Consider the following 24746-nt stretch of genomic DNA (forward strand, 5'->3'; position numbering starts at 1 on the left):
GGGCAGTGGTGAGGGGAGAGGGATGATGTGGGGACTGAGCCTGTGCTGGGAGCCAGCAGCCTCTGAGCACTAATCCTGTTCTGCAAATTCTCTTTTTTTTTTTTTTTCCCATGTGTCTGTTCTCATATTCATGAAATAGTGATAATGGCCATTGTCTGCATCAAAGTGGTATCAGGAGGCTTAAAGTGCCATTGTAGCTCTGAAACAGCAGAGATGTGTTGACCTTCCTCTGGTCCCACAGTTGATAAATGCTTACCTCAGTGACAAATTAAGGGTTTGCTTTCTTCTTCCTGAGCTACCACAGCTATGAAAAGGGTTTGGACACCATCCTGTACTACAGCAGACTTGTTAGCTTAATTGCAGTCAGGCTGCACAAGTAACAAAGGGCAGGATTCGCCTGACATGCCCTGTAGTACTAATGAAAATGGAAACATTTGAAGAAAAACAGAAGCTTTCAGGTCCTGCCGTAGGATTAACTCGCTCACTGATGTAACGTTCTGCAGCCGACTTCTAAAACTGATCCAGATCTGTCAGGTCGGGTTTTGTGCTTGAGCTGATCATTCAGCAGGGAAACTTCACCTGTGTTTTAACTCATTCAGCCTGGAAATTATTTGAAAGATCAACTGAAGTCTGAATGTTACAGAAAATCGTTTTATAAAGCAAGGCTTCCCAGGGATGAACATAGATTTCCATCTAAATAAAGCTGCCAGCACATGATTCACAAGACCCCAGAGATTTTCCATTTGATAAAGCAGAATTATTGATCTCTGTTCATACTCTAGAGAGATGAGATGAAAAGGTTTTCATTGTCTGGGCAGGACCAGTCCAAGAGAGCAAAGAGGATAAACACCAGTGTCACACCAACTCCCCAGACTCTGATGAGTGAGACGCTTTGCTTTTGCTGTCTTGAAATATCCTACAGAGGCAAGTGCTGAAGACAAAGAGCTGCAAAGAATTCATCTGTGCAGGTAGATTTTTATGCTGTTATTCAGTGGAGGGACTCTCTGCTGAGTTTTACAGGAAGCCAGGCAAAGGGTGCCTAAGCAGTGGCAGCTCACCACTGCAGCAATTCAGAGCTGGTCCCTCGTGGTAAAGTCACATATCCATGGCTAGAGCTGCCCTGTGCTTCTCCTGGGGCTGAATCACAAGGGAAGCAAATTCTCCCTTTCAAGGCAGTGAAACCCTCCTCAAAACCTTGCAAGTGTTGTGGTAAAAGCCAAATAGGCCGTAGAAAATGCAGGTTTGTAGATCCAAAAGCCCCACTATTAATATTAGGGAAACTGGGAAGTCAGCTCTTTTGCTACATCTCTTCCAAGCCTGAAGAGAACTTGTTGCTCTTGTGGGAAGGGGAGTCTCATGGAGTGATGCTGGGCTGCAGAGGGACTGTGAATACAGAGTGGTTTCTCAGCAGGACACCAGCCCAAAGCTCCAAAAAGCATCACCTGATTTGCAGAGCAGACTAAAACCTTCGAATGAACAGCCCTGTGCAAAAATTACGTTTTTGAGTGGTGTACCCTATTAGTCCTTGTTTCTCACAGATATGCTGGGAATTTCCTTTTTAGCAAACAATGCCTGTCTTGGTGCAAGCTTGTTTCCATGACTAAAGCTATGATGAGAGCATCAGCCTAGTATGGTTCCAGGAATAACCTACACATTCAGCTCCACTCTGCCAAGAACCCGGAGGCTGGTTATTGAGATGAATGGTTTTGGTTAATGTGCACCACAAAGTAGGAAAAAAAAGATGCCTATATATTTTAGATAGATAATTATCAAGAAATTGTGTATAAAGAATAATAACTTTTGGTAGGGGAGCAGAAATATAAGCCTTGAACTTCCTATCCTGAAAATATAAATCACTGTGAGTTTTAAAGCACTTGCATGACTCATATGCAGAGGTCATAGACCAAATTTGCTGATGGAGGCAGGATGAAACAAATTCGGCTGCATTTTTATGATATTTTTCCTGCTGCTCTTAGCTTTTTATTTACCCAAAGTAATATAATTTTCCAGAGAAGTGTAACAGATCCAACATATGGAACTGCTATCCAGTTCAGTGCTTAGGTGCAGAACTGAATGGGAACAGTGGTGTGTCAATAAATAGCTTGCTGCATGTCAGGCAGAGTGGTCTCTCAGGAGCCATCCTGCCAGCTTGGCAGGGTTCTGGGAACAGAATCTCCCGTGGAACTGGGCTAGTAATGCAGGCCCTGAATAGGGCCCAGCCCAGAGGAAATCCAACTCCAGTAACATGAACTCTAAATGGAAGGCAGGGAGAGAGCAACAAGAAAGAGGCACTTGTTAATGTGCAGGTCTATAAATCAAGGGGTTTTTCCTCTTGCTCTAGCACAAACTTTGAGCCAGTTCAGTGCATCCCTGAAAGTCAGTACTTTTTCCACTTGAAAAATAGTGACATAAAACTGAGTAAACTCTTTGGTAAACAGTTGTGTTGCCTATTGCTGAGTAATACTTTTGTGCCACAAGAGAAATCTGCAGGAGTTATGATTTAGGTCTGATCTGCTTATTGGGTTTAAGTCAACAGAATCTTGCTGAGATTCTGTTGACTTTGAGGTGGTTTTTGTCTTTTCAGGAGCGTTGCTGATGTTTAGATTTTGATCCAGCATGGCTTAGAAAATGAGAGGAGAACTATTCCTGCATTTGGTTTCAAATGTCAGCACAGAGCAAGTCAAGAAGTCTGGCTCCAGGTGAAGGTTTTAGACCTGAATGTGTCTTGATTTAATGGCAGGGAATGAGGTGGCCTGGTAGGAGAGAGAGGCTGTACTGGGCATTCCAAATGGTCCAGCTTTGTGTGCATGTATGGTTGTAGTAAAGATTTTGTTTATGATAGGAGGCATTAGAAAGTGTGTGTATTTATAGGTATAACATCATCCTCTTTCCCCTGTGTGCTTAGGGAAAAAGGCCATGGGCCTGCCTGTGTTGAGTAACACTTGGACCTTGCAAGGTGTATTGCAAATAATGGTAAGGTTCTGGGAGAGCTGGAGTTTCTCAGGTTCTTGTCAATGCATTTTTTGCCATATGTCAGTTCCATTATAGGTGAACTGTGTCACATCAGTAGTATTTTATTTTTCAAGAGTCTAATTTTCTTGCATTTACCACCTAGATCTAGTTGGGATTGACCCTTTTAAATGACTTTTGTCAGCATTCACGTGTTATTTGGGAAGGACACTGTTTTGATTTGCATGTCTAAAAACACAACTCTGGGATCTACCTTCTCCCTTTGCCTCACACAGCCTGTGCTGGAATTCTTCTCTTTTGGATTTTAGCCCTGCTGAGTGGAGAGGAGAGGTTGAATGTCCCCCATAGCCTCAGTGCCACCCCTGAAGCCCCACATGCCTGGCTCATGGCATCCTCTGGAGGGCAGGGGAAGGCACAAGGGCAGTTTGGAGACACCTCTGTCCTCACTGCAGTTACACCAACAGATGCTGGCACTGCCAGGGATCTCACCTGTAATTTCTTGGTAAATGAGCTCTTTGTGTGACTCCCAGTTTGTATGACTCTTGTTTCTGCTTATGTATAACATGCAAGGTCTGTCATCTTTTCTTCCATTTACATGATTCCTGGCATTTTAAATTCAGGTAGATTAGATTTAGACTTTTTGTAATGAATCTGCATCATTTTGTGTTCTGCTTGCTCCTGAAATAGCCTGGGGGAACCTGATAGACACAATTTATGTGGATCATTTAGAGGCATAAGAAAGCATCTGATTGATTTAGTCTTTCTTTTGTTAGCTCTTTCCTATCATTCTAACCATCATTTGACTGTAGCATTGCACTATTGAGGAAGGTATGGGTTTTCAAAGGCAGGATGCTTCCATATTTAGAAGTGGTGATGCTTAAAGGAAAATGGCTTGGAGGTCTTTACAGCAGATTCTCTGCTAGTTCTGGTGCAGCTCGTATCGTGGTTTGCAAGGTAGAAAGATGCCTGGCATTTATTTCACCAGCAGTAACTTTAATTAATTCATTTTTTGTATGATTTCCTGAGTTCAGCAGAATATGCTGTGGGTGGGATGCTTCTGTGCAGCCCTGAGCTCTGCTGCTGCCCAGCTGCTGGTGTGAAAGCAGAGCTGGGTGCTGCTGCTGCAGCACATTTCCCCTGGCAAAGGGGAAAAGGGGCTGGTGAGATCTGGCAGTGTGTGTTTCTGTGCTGCTGGGATGCTTGGAGTCTTCCCCCTGGCTTTTAGCCTCTGTCACTTTTACACAGAGCAGGACAAAGGAGACATTAAGGACCTGACCCTGTAATTTTTGGAGTCAATCAGTGCAAACAGTAAGGTAAATTCTCTTCTGATATCAGTCAGTGCTCCTCTGTTGGCTTTAGTAAGGCTGTGCCCATTTGCAGTAGCTGAGAATTAAGCAGTTGCTCTCCTCCCAGCCTTTCTGGTGACTTAACATCATTTTTGAAACATGAAAGTCCTCTTTCAGGTCTGGGTTGTTTGCCTGTGTGTTTAAATTGAAGGCTTGTCAGCTCTCATGTGACCAGCACTCTGAAGAAGACCCACGAGTGAGGTTAGGTAAAACTCTGGGTTTTTTTCCCTACTACTATCTGGATTTTCTCAGAACCTAGATAATTTTATCCCATTTGCATCAAACATGCAGGTAACTTTAGAATCCTGCATCTGTATTGTTTCTAGGGAAGCAAAACAAAATTACAAATGACAGTAATTGACATTACATGCTTTAATTGAATTTCCTCCTCTGTGAACCAAAACCTTTTAACCAAGTATTGCAGTGCTATTTCTGTATTTATTTGTTACATGGGTTAATGTGCTATGTGGCAGATCCAGTATTTATCCATTTTCACAAATTAAGCTATCAGTGTCATGTTGCCTTTGAATTGTTTCCTGTATTGATGGCCAAATCAGCTTGAATAAGGCTTTAGTCCTCCCTGGCTGTATTTCTGTTTTTACAGAGCTGAAAATTGCAGGGTTGACAATGAGCCCTTTGGACAGTTTGGAAGCTCTAGGCCCAGAGCATCTTCCCAATGTGCTGGGTTTCTCCCTGCAGTGATCTCTGCTAAGTGCACAGGCTTTTTGAAAGGTGATGTTGCTGTATGACAGGAATTAGAAATCAAGCCCTGCTTGAGTGTATGTTTGTGGCAAGTGAAAATGAATTACAGAGAGAAGGAGTAGAAATTCCTCTACTGGGTCCCCAAGCTGTGTGCTTCAGACCTGCTGAAGTTTTCCACTTCTTGCCATGTTGTACCCTCTGAGGAAAGAGCTCTGCTTTAGCTGATTTGCAGCCTTCTTACCCTGCTGTAACCTCACCTACCACCTGGGCATGATCTTTTGTCTGCTCCTGTAGGTATAAAAGCTCAGCATAAAAGAAACAAATTTTATTTACTATTTTTTTTTGTAAAAAAACTGCTTTTGTGCATGCAAAAAAATACTATTTTATGAACAGATGTAAATGATCACTTATAAAATAAGTGATTGAATTGATGATGCAGGTAGCTGTGACTTCAGACTTCATGAATTTTCTTAATATATAATAATTTTCAGCATCCTTCTTGACATTTCAAGTGAAGCATGTTTTCCTTTAGCTGTACTTGTATGCCAAACAGGATTGCCATAATAAAGTATGTGGGACACTTATGATTCTATTCAGAAATTAAGAAAAGGAAAGCTTGGTACAGAGCTGCCAGCTCAGTGTTGTCTGTGATTGAATGCTGTTATTCAGCAGCCCAGCAATGCAGGTTTTCAGTGCCAGGAGGCAGAATGGGGAGCCCCATTACCACTTGGGAGTGCAGCATGAAATAGAAATGTTGGAAGGGAAGGGAAAGCTGCTTTTAGGAGTGGCCCCAAAGCTGCAGACCTGTGTGTACCAGAGGCTCCTCAGGACTGGCAGAGAATGTGGTGTCAGAACACTGGTGAGAGCTCTGAGACTGTTTCTGCAAGGAGTCCCATCTGGTATGAAACCTGGGGGAGGGATGTTGTGTGGCACAGCTGAATAACCCTAAACAGTAAATGCCACTCCCTTCCCCACACTTGTCTCTTGGCACAGGTGTTTTAAATGGAGTTCCATTGGAAATTAGAAAGGGAACTACTTTCCATGAGTTAGAAATGAGCCAGGGATGTGTCACTTCCCTCCTCCTGCTCCAAGTTGAAACGAGCACTTAGACATTTTACAGCTTCTGAAAAGTTTTAGTCTGTAGCAAACTTCATAGGAATTTGATTTTCAGCCCAAGTAAGTAATTGCTTTAGATTATATTTTCATTACTGTCCCCCTTTGGAAGAGCCCATAGACCATAAAACTAGTTTATTTTTTACCAGTAGTTGATTATTTTTTTGATGGCTCATAGCTCTCCTTTCCTCTGCTTTTTAACTTTTTATATGCTTTTGCCTGTTTCAGGGCTTAGTCCTCGTTCCATGTGAGTGTTGCTAATTATTTTAGTAGGGAAGTATTTGTGGAGAAAAGAATACCGTGATCAGGATCTGAATTTGGTAATATTTGGTAATATCACACATGCATCTTAATTCAGGCAACAGGATTCAAGTAACTCCTGTTGATCAGACTTTGTTTCACAGCAGAAAAAATAAAAACAAAACAAAAAACCAACCAAACAAACAAATAATAAAACAAAAGAGAAATAAATTTCCCATTGAATGTTGCAGTGTCTGTGTCTATGCACAGACTTTTCCTATGCTTTGAGGGGACCTGTGACTTTCTGCAGTCACAAGGGGGAAAGGTACAAGTAGCCCAGCACAGAAACTGACTGGGATTGCTAAAAACGTGTGTTCTGCACTTGCCCTTTGAGCACTTTGTTTAGTTGTATGACTGATAACAAAAGCACACAATCAAAACCGCATCCCAGCCTTCAGAACACAACTCACCAAGCTGCAAAAAGCAGATTTAGTTTCTTTTGCAGATGGTCTATGAGTCTCATGTGGCATGATATTAAATTATATAGGCAGTCAGTGGCTTGTTCTGGAGCGATGCTCTGAGCCGGGCGTTGTGATGTGCTTGGACCATTCTGGTGCAAAACAGGCTGCAAAGCTAAGCCAGCTCCTGGTGAGAGCAGCAGCACAGGGCCCTGCAGGGGCTTCCAGCTCCTCCAGCACTGCACTTCCCCTGGGATGCACTATGAGGGTGGCCCAGCGACCCTATGATGGGCTGTGGAGCGTTTTGCCCTAAAGGTAGGAGCCCAGACCGACCCATCTGGTTGTTTTGCTTCTCTGGTTATTGCTTTCTGACCCTGTGTTTTTACAATGGTAGCTATTTTGGGGTTGCAATATATTGAAGGTAAGAATGAGAGTTTATTTCCTTCTCACTCCTGTCAGACTTTGTTTTTCCTGGGTAAAAGAAGAAGAAAATACAGCAGGCTGTTAATATTTAATGTTATTCCGTGAAAGTATTTCTGCAATATGAAATAGAATTAGCTGGTTCATCCTGTGATGTTTCATAAGATTATGTGTTTCTGTCAGCTTCAGTTTGGTACAAATGCAGTCTTTGGGTAACACTGGCTCCAGTGTGAAAATAGTGATTTTTATCAGCTGAATTTCCACTCAGGGCAAGTTTTCATTCGTAGTCAAAAGCATGCTTGGGATAGCAGTTTTCAAATGGACTGTGTGTTATGCAGTCAGTAAGTTTTAATATTCATGCTTTCTAAAATGAAAAACTTCTGGTACTATGCACTTTCTAAGAGGAACAGTAACACAAACTCCCATCATCAAAGCTGAAGGCTGCAGATTATTTCTGGGAAGCTCTGAATGTGTTAGTGCCATAGAGTGAAACCCATTTGAGGTGATTACATCGATGACTGAGCTGCAGGTTTAGGTGTGCCCACCGGCAGAGAGGGACAGGAAATACAGCCACAGGCATGTTTCTGTCACTGTTCCTCATGATGAAACTGATACATTGGCAATGACAGCATCCCAGCAAATGCATTTAACAGGTAGGAGTTCACCCAGGGATATTTCCCTTGTCTGACAGCTCTTGACAGGTGCTAGCAAGCGCTGCTCCGAAATTCCAGCGTGTTTGAGATCTCTTGGAAGAGCCAGTGGCAGTGCAGGTGCAGGTCAGAGCTGGGCTTTACCCTTTCTTCACAGGAACACCTCAGCCAGATGAACACCTCGGCCAGGAGTTTGTTTTAGACAGGGCATTTGGAAGTCAGAGCAGCTGTTTGATTTTCTAAGGAAATAAGCAAAATTAGGAATGCAGGGAGGGTACCAGGCAGGGCCCATGAAGGGCAACCACAGGGCTGGAAGGAAATCATTGCTCCTGGATTATATGGAAAAAGGGGTGTTTTCTTTGCCATGACAGGGGTTTGGAAAGCAAAAGGTGCAGGTATTCCTGTCTGCTCTGTCAGGCTAATGTAACATTACAGATGAGCTTTTAAGGCTGTATTTTAAGTGCTAGGCATCCATTTTACAAGTTCAGTTTGTCTCCAGAAAGGAAACATGTAGATTAATTCCTTAAACTAGAATTGTGGGTTTTTCTATGCTGCAGAATGAGGATACTGCTGTTTTCTTCCGTTAAATGAATTAATTCTGATTAAGGGATTTGAAAACCTAGGCTGGAAAGTGTTGATTTATTTCCTGTGCAAATTGAGAACAAATTCTGCTTTCCTAAGCCAAACACAGTTTCTAGTTTGTGCTACCAAAGTCCTGTCTTGCATCATCATCTTACACTTGTGTGTAAATGTGTTTTAGGAGGATAGCACAGCCACACTGTTGATCACACCACACTGTGATTTATGCCAGCTGACCAAAGTCCTCCCTCTAGCCAGGGCTTTCCACAAACAGCCCTGATAAGTCCCTTCTCATCCCTTAGGGCTGTGTGGCTGGGAAAAGCAGAGGGGCTCCACACATCTGAGTGTGCAGCTTGGCATGCACCCTCATGTGACATAAGGAACTTTGCCCAGGTCACAGCTGAAGCTTTTCTGCTGTCAGTGCACATTGACCTCTGTGTTGGCCATGGGAGCCCTCAAGGGCAGTTCAGGCTTCAGGATGCTAAGAGACATTTCTTCCATTTTTAGGTTCCATTTGCAGCCTTTTACCAAATCCACCCCTCTTTCTTTCAGAATGTCGTTGGCTTTCTGTCGATCCAGCCAAAGCCACAGCCTATTTTTGCCATGTTGAAGGCCTGTCTGTAGATCCCAATTCCCAAATTAGATCCTGATTCTGTCCTTGACTATAAACTCCAATTCTCTGGGACATATTGCAGAGACTTTAAGAAACCATCTCTGTGTTAGGCACAAATATTAAACATAGCAAGAAATTGAAAATCTTTAAAGTCAAGGGGAAAAATAGAATTAGGTGTTGCAAGTCAGTTCTGCTGCTGAATCTGAGAACCAGGGTTAGATACTCAGGATTGACACAGAAAGTAGCAAAAAGTGGACTGCAAGCTACCAGTTATGCAAATAAGTAATATATCCACATATTTGTATTTTTTATTATTTTAATTTCTCCATCTTACTTGTGTTTGCTGCTTCTCCAGCCTTGGTGTCAACCCCAGACTTCATCCTGGTTGATTTTAATAGTAAAGAAAGATCTTGAAGCAGGAGAAGCTCTCAAAAGATGCTAATGTGGTTTTGGTTTTTTGGGTTTTTTTTTCCTTCTAGGATGTAGAAATGCTTGGCCACTTATTAAAAATCTTTTAATCCTTTGTCACAGAGTCTTTCCTTGAAGATGATGAGATGCTTTTCTCAAACACAAGTAGTTCTAGTAACTGCAGTTTGAAAATAGGGACAACATGTGACACATAAACCAGTTTGTAGTCTTTGAGAAGGAGCTTTAACTTTCCAGTAAAAGCAGTCATTTTTCTATTTCCTTTAAGAAAAAGCACTCCTCTAGATTACTGAGATGCAGTGGGTCTCTCTTAACTTTTTCTCCTTCAGGAACAAGGCTTATATACACAAGAAGAAAAGAGCAAGAAATTCAGGAAATCCTCAGCTTGCTACTAGTGTGCCCTCACATTCCTGAGAACTATTTTTGGGTTTTCTCTTAGGAGCAGCTAGAACTTGTTGAGCTGGGAAAGACTTCTTGGAACAGATCCTTGGTTTTGTCTTCTCTGCATGAGCACTTCTTGTTGATGTTGGAATAGCTGCTCTTAGTTGGTTGGTGATTCACAAAATGAGGCAAGTCAGCTCTGTAAAATCTGCTTCTCCACTCCACAAAGTTTGAAAAAAATGGTTTCAGCAAGCTCTGGTGAGCATGTGAGAAGAACATGAGCATGTAAGAGCCTCCACTTGCACCAGGAGGTCTGTCTGCCTCTCTTGTGGGTATTACTGCCTGCAGATTTGTTGTATCAATATCAAAACGTCAGTGAGGAGGGTGCAAATGCTTTCCCTTCTTCTCTGTGTTGTTCTGAGATCCCTCAGGGAATCAGTTCAGACATCTCTGAGTACACACCTCAGTAAGTTGGAAATCTCTGCTGGCAGAGGATTTGTTTTTGTGAGGTATTTTGCATGTAGGGAAACCACGTGCAGGCCAGCTAACAACCTGCATATTTCTGTTGCACAAACAGCCTCCCAAAGCATCTGAGGCTCTCTGGAGTTGGTTTTGGGATCAGACTCCACACAGCACATTTGGATAAGAACTTGGAATGGTCTCAGCATTTCTCATACGCACGGTTTGTTCTTCAGTGGGAATAAGAACCAGCATCAATTGAACCCTTGTCTGTATTTGTTCCCAAAATTGCTTTTTGGGATTTTTCAGTAGGGTTTTAAACACTCCTGTAGGGTGGCAGGATTTTCAAAATGTCTGCAGGTAGTGCTTAGGTATTTTGAAAGATGTGTTGAGAGGATGTGTAGAAGGAATGAATGGAATGATTGGCATCTGTGCTAGCTTGGCACTTCACTGATTATTACCTCTTGGAAACTAGAGGGGAATTCTGAGGAAGAACCTTCAGCCAAATGAAATGAGAAATCGTGGAAGGCTTAATGAAGCAGGCAAAAGAGAATCACATGTACTCTTTTGAAAAAGGACTGAGTTTGCTTCCTGGTGTGCTGTTTTTTACCTACCCAAACCAGACATCTGTCTGTCTGTGGAGGTTTTTTGTGCCTGCCAATTCCAAAAAGAGAAAGGAGCAGCAAACTAGCCACTGAGGTACTTGAGCGTGGCTTTGGACTTCGGAGAAAGCTCAAGGCAAAAGGCATTTAATTTGTTTTACATAGATGGAAATCAAATCATAGCATTTCTCCCATCTTTTATTGCGAACAGCATTACTCCTGTTCCTTTTGTGTGCATGCCATGTTTGGTTTAATGGAGAAATGAGAAAAGAAAATAGATTCTTTTTTGGAGACTGAGTACTAATGCAGAAACATTAAAGGCAGGCACATTGTTGTCAGCCAGTTTGCATATTTATTTACTTTTACAAATGGTTGGCTTGGAGTCAGCAGTTAATGGAATGAGAATGATGTTCCTGTACAGATCATTTCCTGAGAAACATTTTCAATTACAAACATATCTCTGCTTTTCTTCCCTCATTTGTTATGTCTTGGAGAATAAATGGGGAGTAGCATTTACAACTTAAGGTTTATGTTCTGAAGACAATTTTAACAATGATCCCCACATAAAAAGGCCCTTTTGTAGTTGCAGACATATGTTTATGATGTTTTGTGCTGTGAATATCAAATTTCTGGTGGACGCTGTGTCACACTCTGCAAACTTGTAAACATCTATAAATCCATTGGATCATTTTAGTACCATGTGTAATGCAGATTTATTGTCTTTTGTGTGGATTTCTTTTGTTTCAGAGTTAAAGTTGAGCTGCCAGAATCCGTGTTTAATGAATTATGTATTGCAGAAAATTAGGCAGTACTATTTCAGATTAATATTTTCTTTTCCCTTTGTGGTCGTATTGGATGCACAGGTATTAGAAATTAACATTTTGGAGAGATGGCCCAGAAAGCAATTATGTAAGCTTTCTTGACTGAATAGTATAATTCTGTAGAAGCCTGAACTAAGACTTTTTGAAAATGGTTTTGTTTTCTTTTTTTCTCTCACTCTCTAGCTGTCTTAAGTAATTTTGGTCAGTTCTCTCATTTACCAGTACAAATCCAGAATTACCCCAGCAGAATCATATCAGAGGGAACTGGAGTGCTGCTGAGCCAGTGAGCTGGTAAATCAGCACAATTCCACTGAGGTCTGGGTGGATGCAGCCATTTACACTCAAGTCTGCATTACAGGCTATCAAGGCAGTAGAACTAAAGCTGCTGTTGTGCACGAGTGGTTACAAAAGCAAACCATCGAGGTCATGGGCATTTCCCAGAAATTTGCACCCAATAAAGGGCATGTGAAACCAAAACCCTTTCATCTAAATTTGGCTCAGCTATAATTGGGTGTTTGTCTTATACAAGAGCAGTAAAGACATTTCGTGTTGAAAATCAGCATTTTTCTAAACTGGCTGTAATTTCTGGCTACATATCTAGATGTATGTAGCATAGGCATGTATGTTTGAATGTGGGCATATATACAGATATCCAGGGTTATCCTGGCAGTAGGATGTTTGCAGCTAGCCTTCCAAATGGTGCTTGTTCCAGGGAAAAATAGCTTAAAATAGAGACATGACATGTCAAGCTGCTGCCTACTGTAGCAGTTTAAAATATCAGGGAGATTTTGACTTTCTTATAGAAAACTTAAACTCTTGGAGTCATGTGAATGTCAGCAAATCTCAGCTTCCACAAAAAAAAAAAAAACAACAAAAAACAACAACCAAACAAAAAACCCCCAACCCTGTGTATGTGAAACCTTAAAAATGCTGAGAAGCTTGAATGGAAAACCCTTATGCTAGAGAAAGAAAGGCAGTCGAAGACCTGCAGAAATGTTATGTATGTATGTCTGTGGTTGTATATGCATCTATCTAAACCTCCTGGATTTGAAGGATTGAGGTTAGAAGCAGAGTGGTATTGAGCTCCTCCAAAATGATGGTTTGGTTCTAGTTAATTGCACAATTTCAGGATTCATCCATTCCTCTCGTAGCACTTCAGTAATTGTAATTTTGTAAGTACAGAACCAGTTACATGGGGAAGACATGGCTGCAGCACTCAGAGGAGAGGCTGCTTTACTCTGCATCTCGCTGTATTTGTTTCATGATTCTTCTGATGGTTATAAAATACATCTAAACCACAGAGAGTGCACTGGGTGATGTGGCATTGCTGAGCTCAGTTAAATAATGAGATGTGTTTCATTCAAATCAGAATAACTCTAAGCCCTGAATACTAAATAGGGCAGCAAAAAGCCTTCAAGCACACAAAATAAATGAGTAAAAAACCCAAATGAAACGGTCTAATAAATACAATGTGGAGCAACAGGCTGCATGTGCTGGAGGAATTAAGGCAATTTGAAGCGTATGGGCAGAGCTGCATCTCAGATGTGCAGCTCCAAGGGCAGCTGGATGCACACATCCCAGGGCAGGCTCTGGCTCACAGCACACGCCTGCGTTTGATAGCACAGGTTTATGACCTCGTAATCCTAGAGCATCTGAAACAGTAAGAATTCCATCCAGCTGAAAATAGCTGCTGTAGTTGCTGTTGATACCGGCTCGAGGGCTCCCCGGCTCTGGGGCCAAATTTGGTGCTGGCATGATGGGAGGAAGTCTGCTGACAGCTGATAGCACTGGAGTTGCACTTGATTACATCACAAGAAATCTGGCACGTGGAGCTGAATCAGAAGTCTGAGCAGAAATGTCCATTCCTCGTCCAGAGTTAAAACTGGGACTTCCACATTGCCAATCCACAGAGATTTGTCTGGCCCAGATGTAGCTGTTGCTTTTCAGGGTCTTGCTTTAAAAGTGCATTCCCCCAGCTCCACTCAGCATGGTGACTTAAAAAAAGCCCCGAAGGACTGGATTGTGCTGTCATGCCCAAAGGGATGAATCCCTAATCTTCCCAATGCCAGCGTGGTGAGCTGATGAGCTGGGCTGGATGTGGTGAGCACTCAAAGGGGTCTGAGCTCCAACTGCTGCCCTTGTGCAGTGGCCAAGCACACAGCCCTGGGTGCTGTCCTGCCTCAGCTCCCAGTGCACTGCTCTGGCTCCTGGCAGCCTGGGGTAGAGGTGAGCTGCTGCAGGTACATCCCATCCCCTCCTCCCTTCCTGCTGCCTTAACATTGCAAGGCTTGGAGTGCAGCTCTTACTGATGCTCCAAAGCCACTCCTCACAGTATTTCCAGAAATTGGATTATGTTGTGTTAATTTCTGCTGCTGCAAAAATTGCCCTAATACTGTGTTCTTTCTTTTTATTAAAATACTAAGTTGCTGAAGTGATTTCCGTGAAAATTAATTAAAACAAATTAATGAGAAGCAGCTGAAAAATGGACTCCTCTACTGAAACGGTGGTATGCAAACTCTTAACCTCAATCACATATTTGTGGTTGCTCTATAAACACCTAAATGTATAGTAGTGATTTGTCATGGTATTTTTTTTTTGATGGAAAGTCTTAGAAAGTGAGGCTATACTACATAAGATATTTTCTCTCAGTTTAATTCAGCTTGATATAATGCATGTACTTACCTGCTCCATTTAGTAGTATTACTAATCTGCAGTTAAATCTCTGCTTTTCAATAGTGGGAAAGAAATGAAAAAGCTGCTGTCAGGCTCAGAGTTTCTCCATCATGCTTGTGAGGGAGAGGAGGGCAGGAGGAGCCTTTATTAGGGGACTAATTCCAGCCTGGGGCATGGGTTGTGCACTGCAGGAAGCAGAGGTGAGGAGGAGCTGTCCTCTCTGAAAACTGGATCCATCTGGGACCTTGGGATCATCTGGAGGTGTGGTGGGTAGGTTCTGCAAATGGCTCTGGCAGGTGAGCGAAATGTCTGTGCTTACAGCTGTGTACAGAAAGCAGAGCTTAGCCCCTGCTGGGCAGCAAATAGAACACTTGCATTCTAGAACACGCCAGTGGTTTAGTTCCCCGTGTATATTTCTTATTGTCTCATTTGTCTTTTATGTTCTCTTTTCGCACAAAGGTGTGGCAGGGGTTGTTTGCTGTCTCTTATTTTCTCTGAGAATACGATGGAGGCCATGTTATTAAAGGTAGAATGTTGTGCACGTTAGAGGACAGGTATGGCAAGGTTCAGTGGGCCTAGTAAAGAATTCCTGACATAACCTTCCACCTTGAAAGGTCCACTCGGTCTCCCTGGAGAATTGTCAGCAGGCTCTGCCAGCAGGCTGTTCCTTGGAGAGAGGAACCAAGAGCTTTCACTGCTGTCCTTCTCTTGGAAAACCAGCTGATTGCTTTCTCCAGTGTGTCTCACCCAAGCAGAGCCTCCAGCCCTTTGGGATAGGAGAGCTCAGTGGAGGCAGTTGGCTTGAAAAGATTTTATTTACTATGCACCCCCTTGGGACTGATATGAAAAAAATGCCACATTTTCTGCCTAGGAAGCTTTGTGTGTAGTCCTCCATGAGCTAAACATTTCAGAGCAGAAAGATCTCCACAGGGGAGTTTTCTACCACTGACATTTGCCCATAACCATTTTGAACCAAAAAAAAAAAAAAAAATCAAAAAGGTTAATGAAACCAAGAAACCAACAGTGATTTTCTCCAAGGAGTGCTAGCAGTTTCAACAATTGCCATTACTTAATGTGCGAGCAGTTCCCGAGATTGTACATGCTGGAGCAGCTTCATCCTTGCTGGAACTCCTCAGAACTCAGTGGAGTTCCATGAGGGATTAATTTGGTCCATTGCTTTCAGCCATCACTTCTAGAGAATATACAACAATCGAGGGAGCTGTTATTGTCAGCGTCGGTTCATGGCTCTGTGGAGCTGCTCAGGGTTTGTCTGGCACGGATGCATAAGCAGGGTGAGTGTATGGAGTGAAGTTATGGGTTCAGTGTGGAAGGCAGTGGATTTTTCAGAGTTGTTTTTGTACCACTTAAAGCAATAAACATTCTAGCAGCCATTATTGCTGTGAGTCTTACACAGATGCTTGAATACAGCTACACAGGTCCTTGAAGCACGCACAGAAACATTTCATCTGGCAGACCACAAAGCATTTCATGGAGCACAGAAAATATTTGTAAATTTCTGAGTCCTGTTATCACACCAGCTGACTGATGATCACAGTGTTCATGTGAATTTAGCTACACTTACTGCACTGAGGAAGTAAAGCTGCCTTATGAGGCAGCCACGAGGGCAGAGACAAAACAGATCTTTAGAGCAGTTCTCTGTTTTCTTAGAAACCAGTTTGTCTCTGTGATTTTCAGAATAAACTGAGGAAAGCATCAGCTGGTAAATCTGAATTGTTGGAGGGTGAGTCTTGCATCTGCACATCAGTCAGATGTTTCAGTACATGTCAGAAGCTGTGGACAGCTGCCTGAATCTATGTAGGGTTGTTGGATTCAGTTATTTAAGTGTCAACTCTGATGGGAACAGGTGAGCTAACAACCAGTTCTGGTTGGAAATTGAGTGGTCAAAGCAACGTTACTGCCTGGTCCTGGCTAGGACAGTGAGCCCCTCTCCTGGTTTGGTAAATCAGCTTTGCACTGGTTGTTCCCAAAGCAAGGTACAAACTTGTGTGATCCCTGCTCTGCTTCCCTCCCTGCTCAGCGCTGGGAGCTCCTCCACAGCACAGGATGGGGTGTTGGCTTGCTGGGATTTCTTGCCCCCTGTTAGAGAGGCACGTTTGGGCACTCCAGGGAGGGTTTTGTCTTTGCAACCTGTTAAAGTTTGGGTCATCCAGAGGAATGAACGAAGTTGCTCTGGCCTGTACTGGGTACAGGACACGTGACAGGCTTCCCTTTACACCACTTCTCTGGATCTTTCTGCTCTTTTCTTCTCAAGAACATTGATTTTTGCAGAATTTGGGGACTTTGGCTGAGTAAGACCTCGTCCATATTTACTGACATCTCCAGTCTGGGGTCTTGGATTATTTCTGCATTTCTATGTCCAAGTTCTTTTTCATCCTGCGCCAGCTGCACACCAAGGCCACCCTTGTGAGGTTCATCCTCCTACACTGTGTCTTGCTGCTGTGATTTCTGCTGAGGAAAGGCCAAGAGCACAGGCCAGAAGCATCCTGCAGCCTGCTGCAGCTGGACAGTGCAGCCCCATCAGCATCCTGGGCAGCAGCATGTGCTGTGTGCTGCACCTGCAGCCTGGAATGGGTCCTCAGCCTGGTGCCTCCTGGCTGGGTGGCTGCACAGCCACACCAGCTCTTCCCAAGGAGATTGACTTGAACCATCTCCAGAGCCACGGTGACACACTGAGAGCAATAACCATCTCCCTCAGCTGAAATGATTCATTAAAATGTCAGGACCATTAACATGCAAGTGAGCCTTTTAAAAATTTGAGGACAATGGGCCATGTCCTGGAAAGGATTTGAGGTAATTGTGTTGGTTCCAGCACTATTATCCATGAAAAATGTACTCATCCAAGTAAAGGTTTGTTGGCTGGGCTTCCCATTTTTGTTAGCTTTACTTCATTGCTGTAGTTACACTCAGTGGCTTATCCAATAGAGTCATGTTCTTATAAAGAAACTAAGACAATTAATGCTGCTTTTAGTGAGAGTGAAATAGTGAGTAAAATTAAATTGAAATTTGACCAAGCTTTTCTTTTTTTATTTCCTAGTGTCTGAATTACAGGAAGAAGGAATAAATGCCATTAACTTACCTCTCAGTCCCATTCCATTTGAACTAGACCCCGAGGACACTATGCTAGGTAATTCACAAAAATTTTACATCTCAACATGAAAACTTGCTGTAAAATGAAGTGCTGTGCCTGGGATAGTTTCTAATGTTTTTCTTTTCAACCTTCCAGAGGAAAATGAAGTCCGAACAATGGTGGATCCAAACTCAAGAAATGATCCCAAACTGCAAGAACTAATGAAGGTAATGAAAGCATGTCAACCCTGTCAGGAAAGTGGAGTTATTTTTTAATGCCATCCCTGCCTCTTTCACTGGAGGACTTGAAAGCACTTAGTTAGGTATTAATTAGTTGGAGCCACATGGTGCATCCATCCCAGTGAATGGGGAGGTCATTTGTGGCAGTATCTTTCTCTAGATGTGGCACAGGGAGACTTAAAAATTGCTGTTAAAGTCCTGAGCCCAGAGTCTCAGTCCCATCCCACCCCCAATCGAAGGTCACGCTGGTCTTCCCTTGTCTTTGTGATTCTTGGGGTTAGAATTTTAGCAGGATTCTTCATTAAAATCAACCTCAGCACCTTTAACACAGTAAGATGTTAAAATGCTACAGAAAGCAAGGGGAAGATTTCACTCCAGAAGAGTCTGCATTAATTAGTGTTTGCTAGACCTTGTGGTGCATTGGCACAGCCACCTCAGGTGAGTCCTTCCTGAGTCTTTCCTGTTGGCTCCTGAAGCTATGTCAGACTGTGCTTTGAGCCACTGCAGCTTTGGTATTCTTCCTGCTAAGAAAAATGACATGTGGTTTAAATTGCAAATGAATAGTGTATAATGCTGCCAAATTTGTGTTTCCCACATAGGTATTAATTGACTGGATTAATGATGTGTTGGTGGGAGAGAGGATTATTGTGAAAGACTTGGCTGAAGACCTGTATGATGGACAAGTACTGCAGAAATTATTTGGTAAGAAAAAGTACACGTGCACAGTGTTAGAGCACTTTGTCAGGAAGGGGATCTCTTGTTCCTGCCCAGGAGCCTCGGTATCATCTTACATTTATGCCACTAAGTGATATAAAAATAGCATTGTGTAATGAGACCCCTGGGCAATGGGCTGGATGCACAGCCCTCGTGCCTGCAGTGCAGTGTGTGGTGCTCTGCAGCTGATGAGAACAGCACAAACCCACCTGGGGTGCTGCAGAGGGAGCCTCTTGTCTTGGCAACAGTATTCCCTCCAATTAAATTTATTACCTGCATGTGGGCTGCACAAACTTTGCCATGTTACAAGTGGAAAGTAGGTTTGAAGGCAAGGGCAGTCTCAGTGCCATGGTGGATGTTTTTAATCTCTGCTCCTTCCATGCTGTAGTTTCTGCATTGCAAGGTTCCTCTGGAAAGTTGGAATTTCTTTCTGGTTTGATGTCTGGCTTTTAACATGACTGAGGTAATGGTGCCCAGTGGACTGCAATCTGAGCTTCAGCTGAGAAACAGATAGAGAAAAGAAACTGCTAATGCAGAGTTGGCATGTGCTTTTTACACTGTTGGCTTGAAAGCCATTTTCGTAGTTATTACAGCTCATAAAGTCTCCAGTAAATTTCTTTCCAGTATCCTAAATGAATCTTGAAACGTCATGTGAGCACTTCTAATAAAGACTTCACAGACTATTCCCTTCCATGAATGGTTAAGCTGTTGAATATACTGTGATGGACTGGATCTGGCCAGACTGAGCAACTGGATTGTCATGGGCAGACCTCAGTGACTTCACCCAAAATTCAAAAGATGGCTCTCAGGTGCAGCCTGACTCTAACTGTGCATACACTGATCTAGCATTTCTTGATTTCAGAGGAATCTGTTCCATTACCCTGAACTCCTTGTGCAGCAGGTCTCAGCTTACTAAATCTTCAGCCTTGTGGTGGGACTATGCACAGACTGATTTCTGAGGAGGTGCAAGAAACCTATGGAGCTAGCAGCTCTTAGGCAGGACTAGGAGTAAGCAGTCTCTTAGGCAGGACTAGGAGTAAGCAGTCTCTTAGGCAGGACTAGGAGTAAGCAGCTCTTAGGCAGGACTAGGAGTAAGCAGCTCTTAGGCAGGACTAGGAGTAAGCAGTCTCTTAGGCAGGACTAGGAGCTAGCAGCTCTTAGGCAGGATTAGGAGCTAGCAGCTCTTAGGCAGGACTAGGAGCTAGCAATCTCTTAGGCAAGTCTAGGAGTAAGCAGTCTCTTAGGCTGTGGTTTAGGCTCATTCACTTTGGAAAGATCCTCAGTTGGCTTTGATGGGAACAAGATCAGCTCTTCCCAAATAAGATAAATCTCAACAAGATACTCTTTCGTAGGAGCAGATTGATAAGTGACTGAGCATTTTGTTTCTGGTGTTGTCACCAGGGAGCTGCTATATTTTCTTTGCTTATTCTCTAAGGGTAAACAATAAACCACGTTTGTATATACATAGCAACTGTACTAATTGTAACAAACCAATTCATAAAGTGCTTTAAAATCTACTGCAAATTTTGAGTGCAGAAAATGGCTGTGGTTTCATGGAGAGAAATTGCCTGAGGTTTTAGTTGTTTTCATGAAAACTTGTTTGCCTTTCTTTGATGCATCCTCTGCCTCTATGAATACGGAATCACTTCAGTTTTATCACTACTAGGCCAAGTAAAATTTTTATCTCCTGCATCTGCAGTAGAAGCTGGGAGGCTGAGACTGATGAAACAAAGTTGGTGTCTGTTTCCTAGGTTTGATGGTGTGCTGTACAAGCCCTTGCAGGCAGAATGGCCTTCAAGCAGGAGCAATAGCAGTAATGGGCCTTATCTCCAAGTCTGGTGCTCCCTAAAGGGAGTTGCAGCAAATGTTTGTTAGCCAGTGGTGTGGCACAGAGCAATGCTTGGCCTTCTCCTTGTCAGTGTGTAACTAAAGGCAAAATGTGACCTTATCTTTAGGAGCTCAGAAGTGCAGAGGAAAAGTGGCTCTGGAAAAAAACTTGGATACAAAATTGGGAAGTCTGATGTCTCCTGAATGTACCTCTGGGTGTATGGAATGTCTTTCTTCATGGAGCTGACAAATTTTTTTCCCTCCATTTTTTTCTTCTATCACTTCAGAGAAGCTTGAAAGTGAGAAGCTGAATGTTGCAGAAGTTACTCAGTCTGAAATTGCTCAGAAACAGAAGCTACAGACAGTGCTTGAAAAGATCAATGAAACCCTTAAACTCCCTCCAAGAAGCATTAAGTGGAATGTTGACTGTAAGTTTTGTGTTTGCTGTGCTGCTCTCATCTGTTGACAGCTGGGAGGCCGTAGGTGCCCTCTGGAGTTCTGAAATATCCAGTGGTAAGGGAGGGCTGAAACCTGGGATTTATGGCAGGAGCTGCTCTGAAGGGCCCTTCCAGATGTGCCACTCTGTCCTCTTCACTGGTGCTCAGCCTTCTGTTTCAGTTAGGTGTCTTCTCAGAGTCTGTCCAGGTGTGGTGGCTGTGCTCTGAAGTCCATGGGCATGCCAGCTGAAGTTTTGTGTTGCTAAATTGGTTTGTTGAAACAGGCAAGTACCTGCAGAAATGCAGCAGATGCACATAAGGACAGTTAGGTCCTAGAACTCTGTGTGAGATTTGCAACATAGATATCAATAATATTTCTGATCATTTCAGTCAAAGTCTGGACCATTGGTTTTGGTCACAAAACTCTAATCAAGACTAATTCTGTGCCCTTCCTGCTCTATTGTATTAAAGATGAACCAAGCAGTATCTAACAGAAATGTCTCCAGTGGCCCAGCATGAGACACTTCAGTGGATATGTAGTGCAGAAAGCAGGTTATCAGTTTTAGAAAATTAGGCTTCTTAATCTGTTTTAAGTTTGGTTTTCAGAGTCATTTCATGCTGGTGAATACCTTGACCAGTACATCACATTTTCCCTGGCTCCTGTACCTGTTGTGCTGAGCAGTTTTGTATCCTGTTCCATTCACAACAAATGGGTTAGAAGGACAGAAATATCTCAAGGGAGGAAGAGTGAACATTTGGCCATTTGACTTTCCCCTTTCTGTGATCCTGCTGAATTTTTTGTCCCCTTCTTTTTTCAACCTGCCCCGAGTTTCCCTTCCACTCTCTATTATGCAGCTGGAGGTGGGGTGTTTGGAGTGGCCTGACCATTGAACCCCTAGTTTTAATTGCATGTTTTACACGTGTTTTAGAGCTGGAGTAGAGATGGGGAGCAGCAGCTGTGTCCAGCTGTAGCACACACTGGTGGTAGGCAGACAGACAGACAGACAGACATCTTTGCAGTGTTCTGCTAAAGCCCCTCATCCCTGACCACGGGCACTGCAGCAGCATCTGCCAGCAATGCCACATTTTATATCAATGTGTATCTGCATGGCCCAGCTGAGCCTTGCACTGTGAGATGATGAGGAAGGTGTTTTAGTGAATCTGATCGTGCTTCAGCAGTGCAGCAAGGCAGTACTTAATGACTAGTTCAAGTACAAAAAACCCAAGTGCACAGCAGTGTCAAAGATCTTTTAGGAATACTACTTTGGGGAAGGCAAAAACAAAAGAGAAGAAGAAGAAAGGCAATAATAAGGATTGGAAATTATCCACATGCATGCCAATGGTTTGATATTGATCAAGGATTTCCTACAGTTTGGCTTTTGATGTCTTGTAAGTTGTGTTAGTGTTAACTACCCATCTAAGAAACCTGCTGCAAAAAAGTTTCAATAACAGAACTAGAACAACTTCATGAGGAATGTTTGAGTCATTGAGTGTAATAAGTTATTGCTTAAGGCTTGTGCCAAAACAGGCTCATTCATCATCCTGCAGACATTGTGACACTTAAAAATGAATAAGTGCATGTTATGAGTACAAAAATATCTTTCTGATAGTCCATAAATCCTTATTGAAATAAAGGGAATAAAAGAGAGGCAAGGAGAATGCAGAGACAGCCCTTAAACTGTTGTACATAAAATCTGGCTTTTGGATTAGCTTTAGATTTCCATCTGCACGAGCCTGTGGCACTCAGACGTGTTGCAAAGAGGAGTGCATTGGTGCTGATGGGGTGCCAAAGGTGCCCCCTGGCTCCAGGGGCAAGGGGAAAAGAGTCCCATAACCCCTGTATCCTAAGCAGCAGTAAAAATCTGTGCCCTAGTTACTTTGCAGTTTGTGACTTGTGCTTTCAATGTCTGTTTCAGCTGTTCATGCTAAAAGTCTCGTTGCCATTCTTCATCTTCTGGTTGCATTATCTCAGTATTTCCGAGCACCAATCCGACTCCCTGACCATGTGTCCATCCAGGTGGTGGTTGTGCAGGTAAGAGGGGCCTTAACCAGCCCTTGGTGGTGTTGGGAAGTTGACTGAGGGGTTTCTTGAGAAGTGCACCTGGAGTTCCTGGCTGGGCAGGCATGCGTGTCTCTGGCTGACAAGGACACAGGTGCATCTTCCTGCTGCCTGTGCTTCAACCAGAAAAAGGCATGAGAAAAGAAAAATCTGCTTTCCCAGGCTGAGCTGTGGCTCACAGTGTCTTACTTTGACTGTGAAGCGGCCAGACTGTGACAGTAAAAATAAATGAAGCATTATTATTATTGGAATGTGTTTATCACCCAGAATGATCGCTAGAATTATTATTTTCCCCATTTTTTGATGCTCTTCTCACTTGTGTAGAGATTCAAATTATTCTTGGCACTGAATGATGAATTGTCACTGTTTATTACATTTACATTTATGTTAGGTGACTAACTTCTTTTTCAGCTCTGTGCATGCTAATTTAGTCTGATTACAGTGTTGGTTTTCTCAAAAGCACGCAAAAAAATCCCCATCAACTAAATCTTTTGTCAGTCTCCTTATTAGAGCCTCATCCATTCAAATTCATGTTTTTCTGTTCGTCATTTTTCTTTCAGCTGAACTTGTGCTTTCTTTATCTTATTTGTCCTCTTCCCATTTAATCTGCTTTTCTTTCTCCCAATTAACTTTGCCTTTATTTTTCACACTGCAACTGTCTTTATTTATGTCTTTGAACTGATGTTACCCTGAAGTAACTGGGTGAAAGAGCTATTGCTCAAGTTTTGTGTGGCTGAAAATCTGCAAGGCAGATCTGAGAAAGTAAACATTCTCTCTTCTAGAATTCAAATGGGACAAGTTTTGTAACTTAGGGAGAAATCTGAAGGAGAGTCTCTGGTGAATGTGTCATGATGTCTGGCAGTGACTCATTGATTCTGCTTCATGGGTTTCTCTACAGATGATGAAGGAGAATCCCTGGGAATCTGCACTTATGTGTCTGAGGCTTCTAAGAAACCTAATTCCTTTGGCTATTATAAATGTATTATGTATATTGGTTTATCTCAAAGTTCCACCAAAGCCAGCTGGAGTACAGTGAGTAGGGCATCTTCATGATGAAAAACTAAATGAGAAAAATAACACAGTGCTTAAAGGAAGAACCAGAACCTCTGCTGTCATTCCATACCCCCTGACAGAATTCCAGTTGAAATCAGTGGGCATCATTGTCCTCTTGTTAGACAGGCTAATGTAGTTCAAGAGCAGACCCACTGAAGTCAGCAGAGATAAACCAATTGAAAACAATCAGCAGTGGGAGAATCTGGCTCACTCTGAGTGGCACAGCTGCAGCTCAGGCACCAGTGGCTTGCAGAGGGAGCAGTTGCAGCAGAGTAATGTCCAAGTCATGTTGAAGGAGATTTTGTCCTGCAGACCCTGCCCTTGGTGAAAGCCAGTGAGCTCCAGAGCTCTGCTGATTCCTATTAACAGAGGGTGGGGGCAGTAGATTTACTGTAATTGTAATTACTCTAATTGTTTGAGACATTTCTCTTTTTTTTTTTTTATGGTGGGTGAGGGTTTTGTTTTTATTATTTAAATCTGTCTTTCACATCCTGTGGGACTGATTCTAAATCATGCATCATGTACCCTTTGAACTCTCAAAAGTTTTAATCAACCATCAGCAGATCCTAAGGCCTAATTTAGTGGTCAGTCTTGCACACCTCATGTTCTGAACACTCATGCATTCTGGAAAGAAAGATCAAGCCTAGGGAAGCTTAACAGACTATGCAGTAGCTGTTTTAAAATTCTGCTGTGCATGGTTTAATAAAGAGAACAGGAGAGACAGAAATAAAAGAACAAAGTACTTTTATGAAGTCTTTTAAGAAAGACTCCCTTAATTCATTTCATGATTCTGTTAGGCATAGAAGCACATAAAACGTGAGGGTTGCTGTCTTGGCTGGGTGTAGTTTATTGAAATAGAAAAAGCATATTTGTGAA

General features: G+C 42.7%; 1 protein-coding gene across 3 annotated transcripts in view; it reads left to right on the plus strand.

Annotated features, from left to right (window-relative positions):
* PARVA (parvin alpha) overlaps positions 1-24746 on the plus strand; it is a 63472-nt gene that overhangs the window by 21474 nt on the left and 17252 nt on the right. The window contains exons 1-6 of one of the 3 annotated variants that reach the window (XM_009099558.4): positions 6804-7144; positions 17509-17598; positions 17698-17768; positions 18380-18482; positions 20609-20749; positions 22675-22790. In XM_009099558.4, coding sequence (XP_009097806.1) covers positions 7114-7144; positions 17509-17598; positions 17698-17768; positions 18380-18482; positions 20609-20749; positions 22675-22790 — 552 coding nt within the window. In that variant the 5' untranslated portion in view covers positions 6804-7113. Of the gene's footprint in view, positions 1-6803; positions 7145-7856; positions 7903-17508; positions 17599-17697; positions 17769-18379; positions 18483-20608; positions 20750-22674; positions 22791-24746 lie in introns of those variants that run through there. The other 2 variants (XM_018924645.3, XM_050974803.1) reach the window with 2 other exon arrangements.

The sequence above is a fragment of the Serinus canaria genome, chromosome 5 (assembly GCF_022539315.1).
Source record: "Serinus canaria isolate serCan28SL12 chromosome 5, serCan2020, whole genome shotgun sequence".
Taxonomy (NCBI): Eukaryota; Metazoa; Chordata; class Aves; order Passeriformes; family Fringillidae; genus Serinus; species Serinus canaria.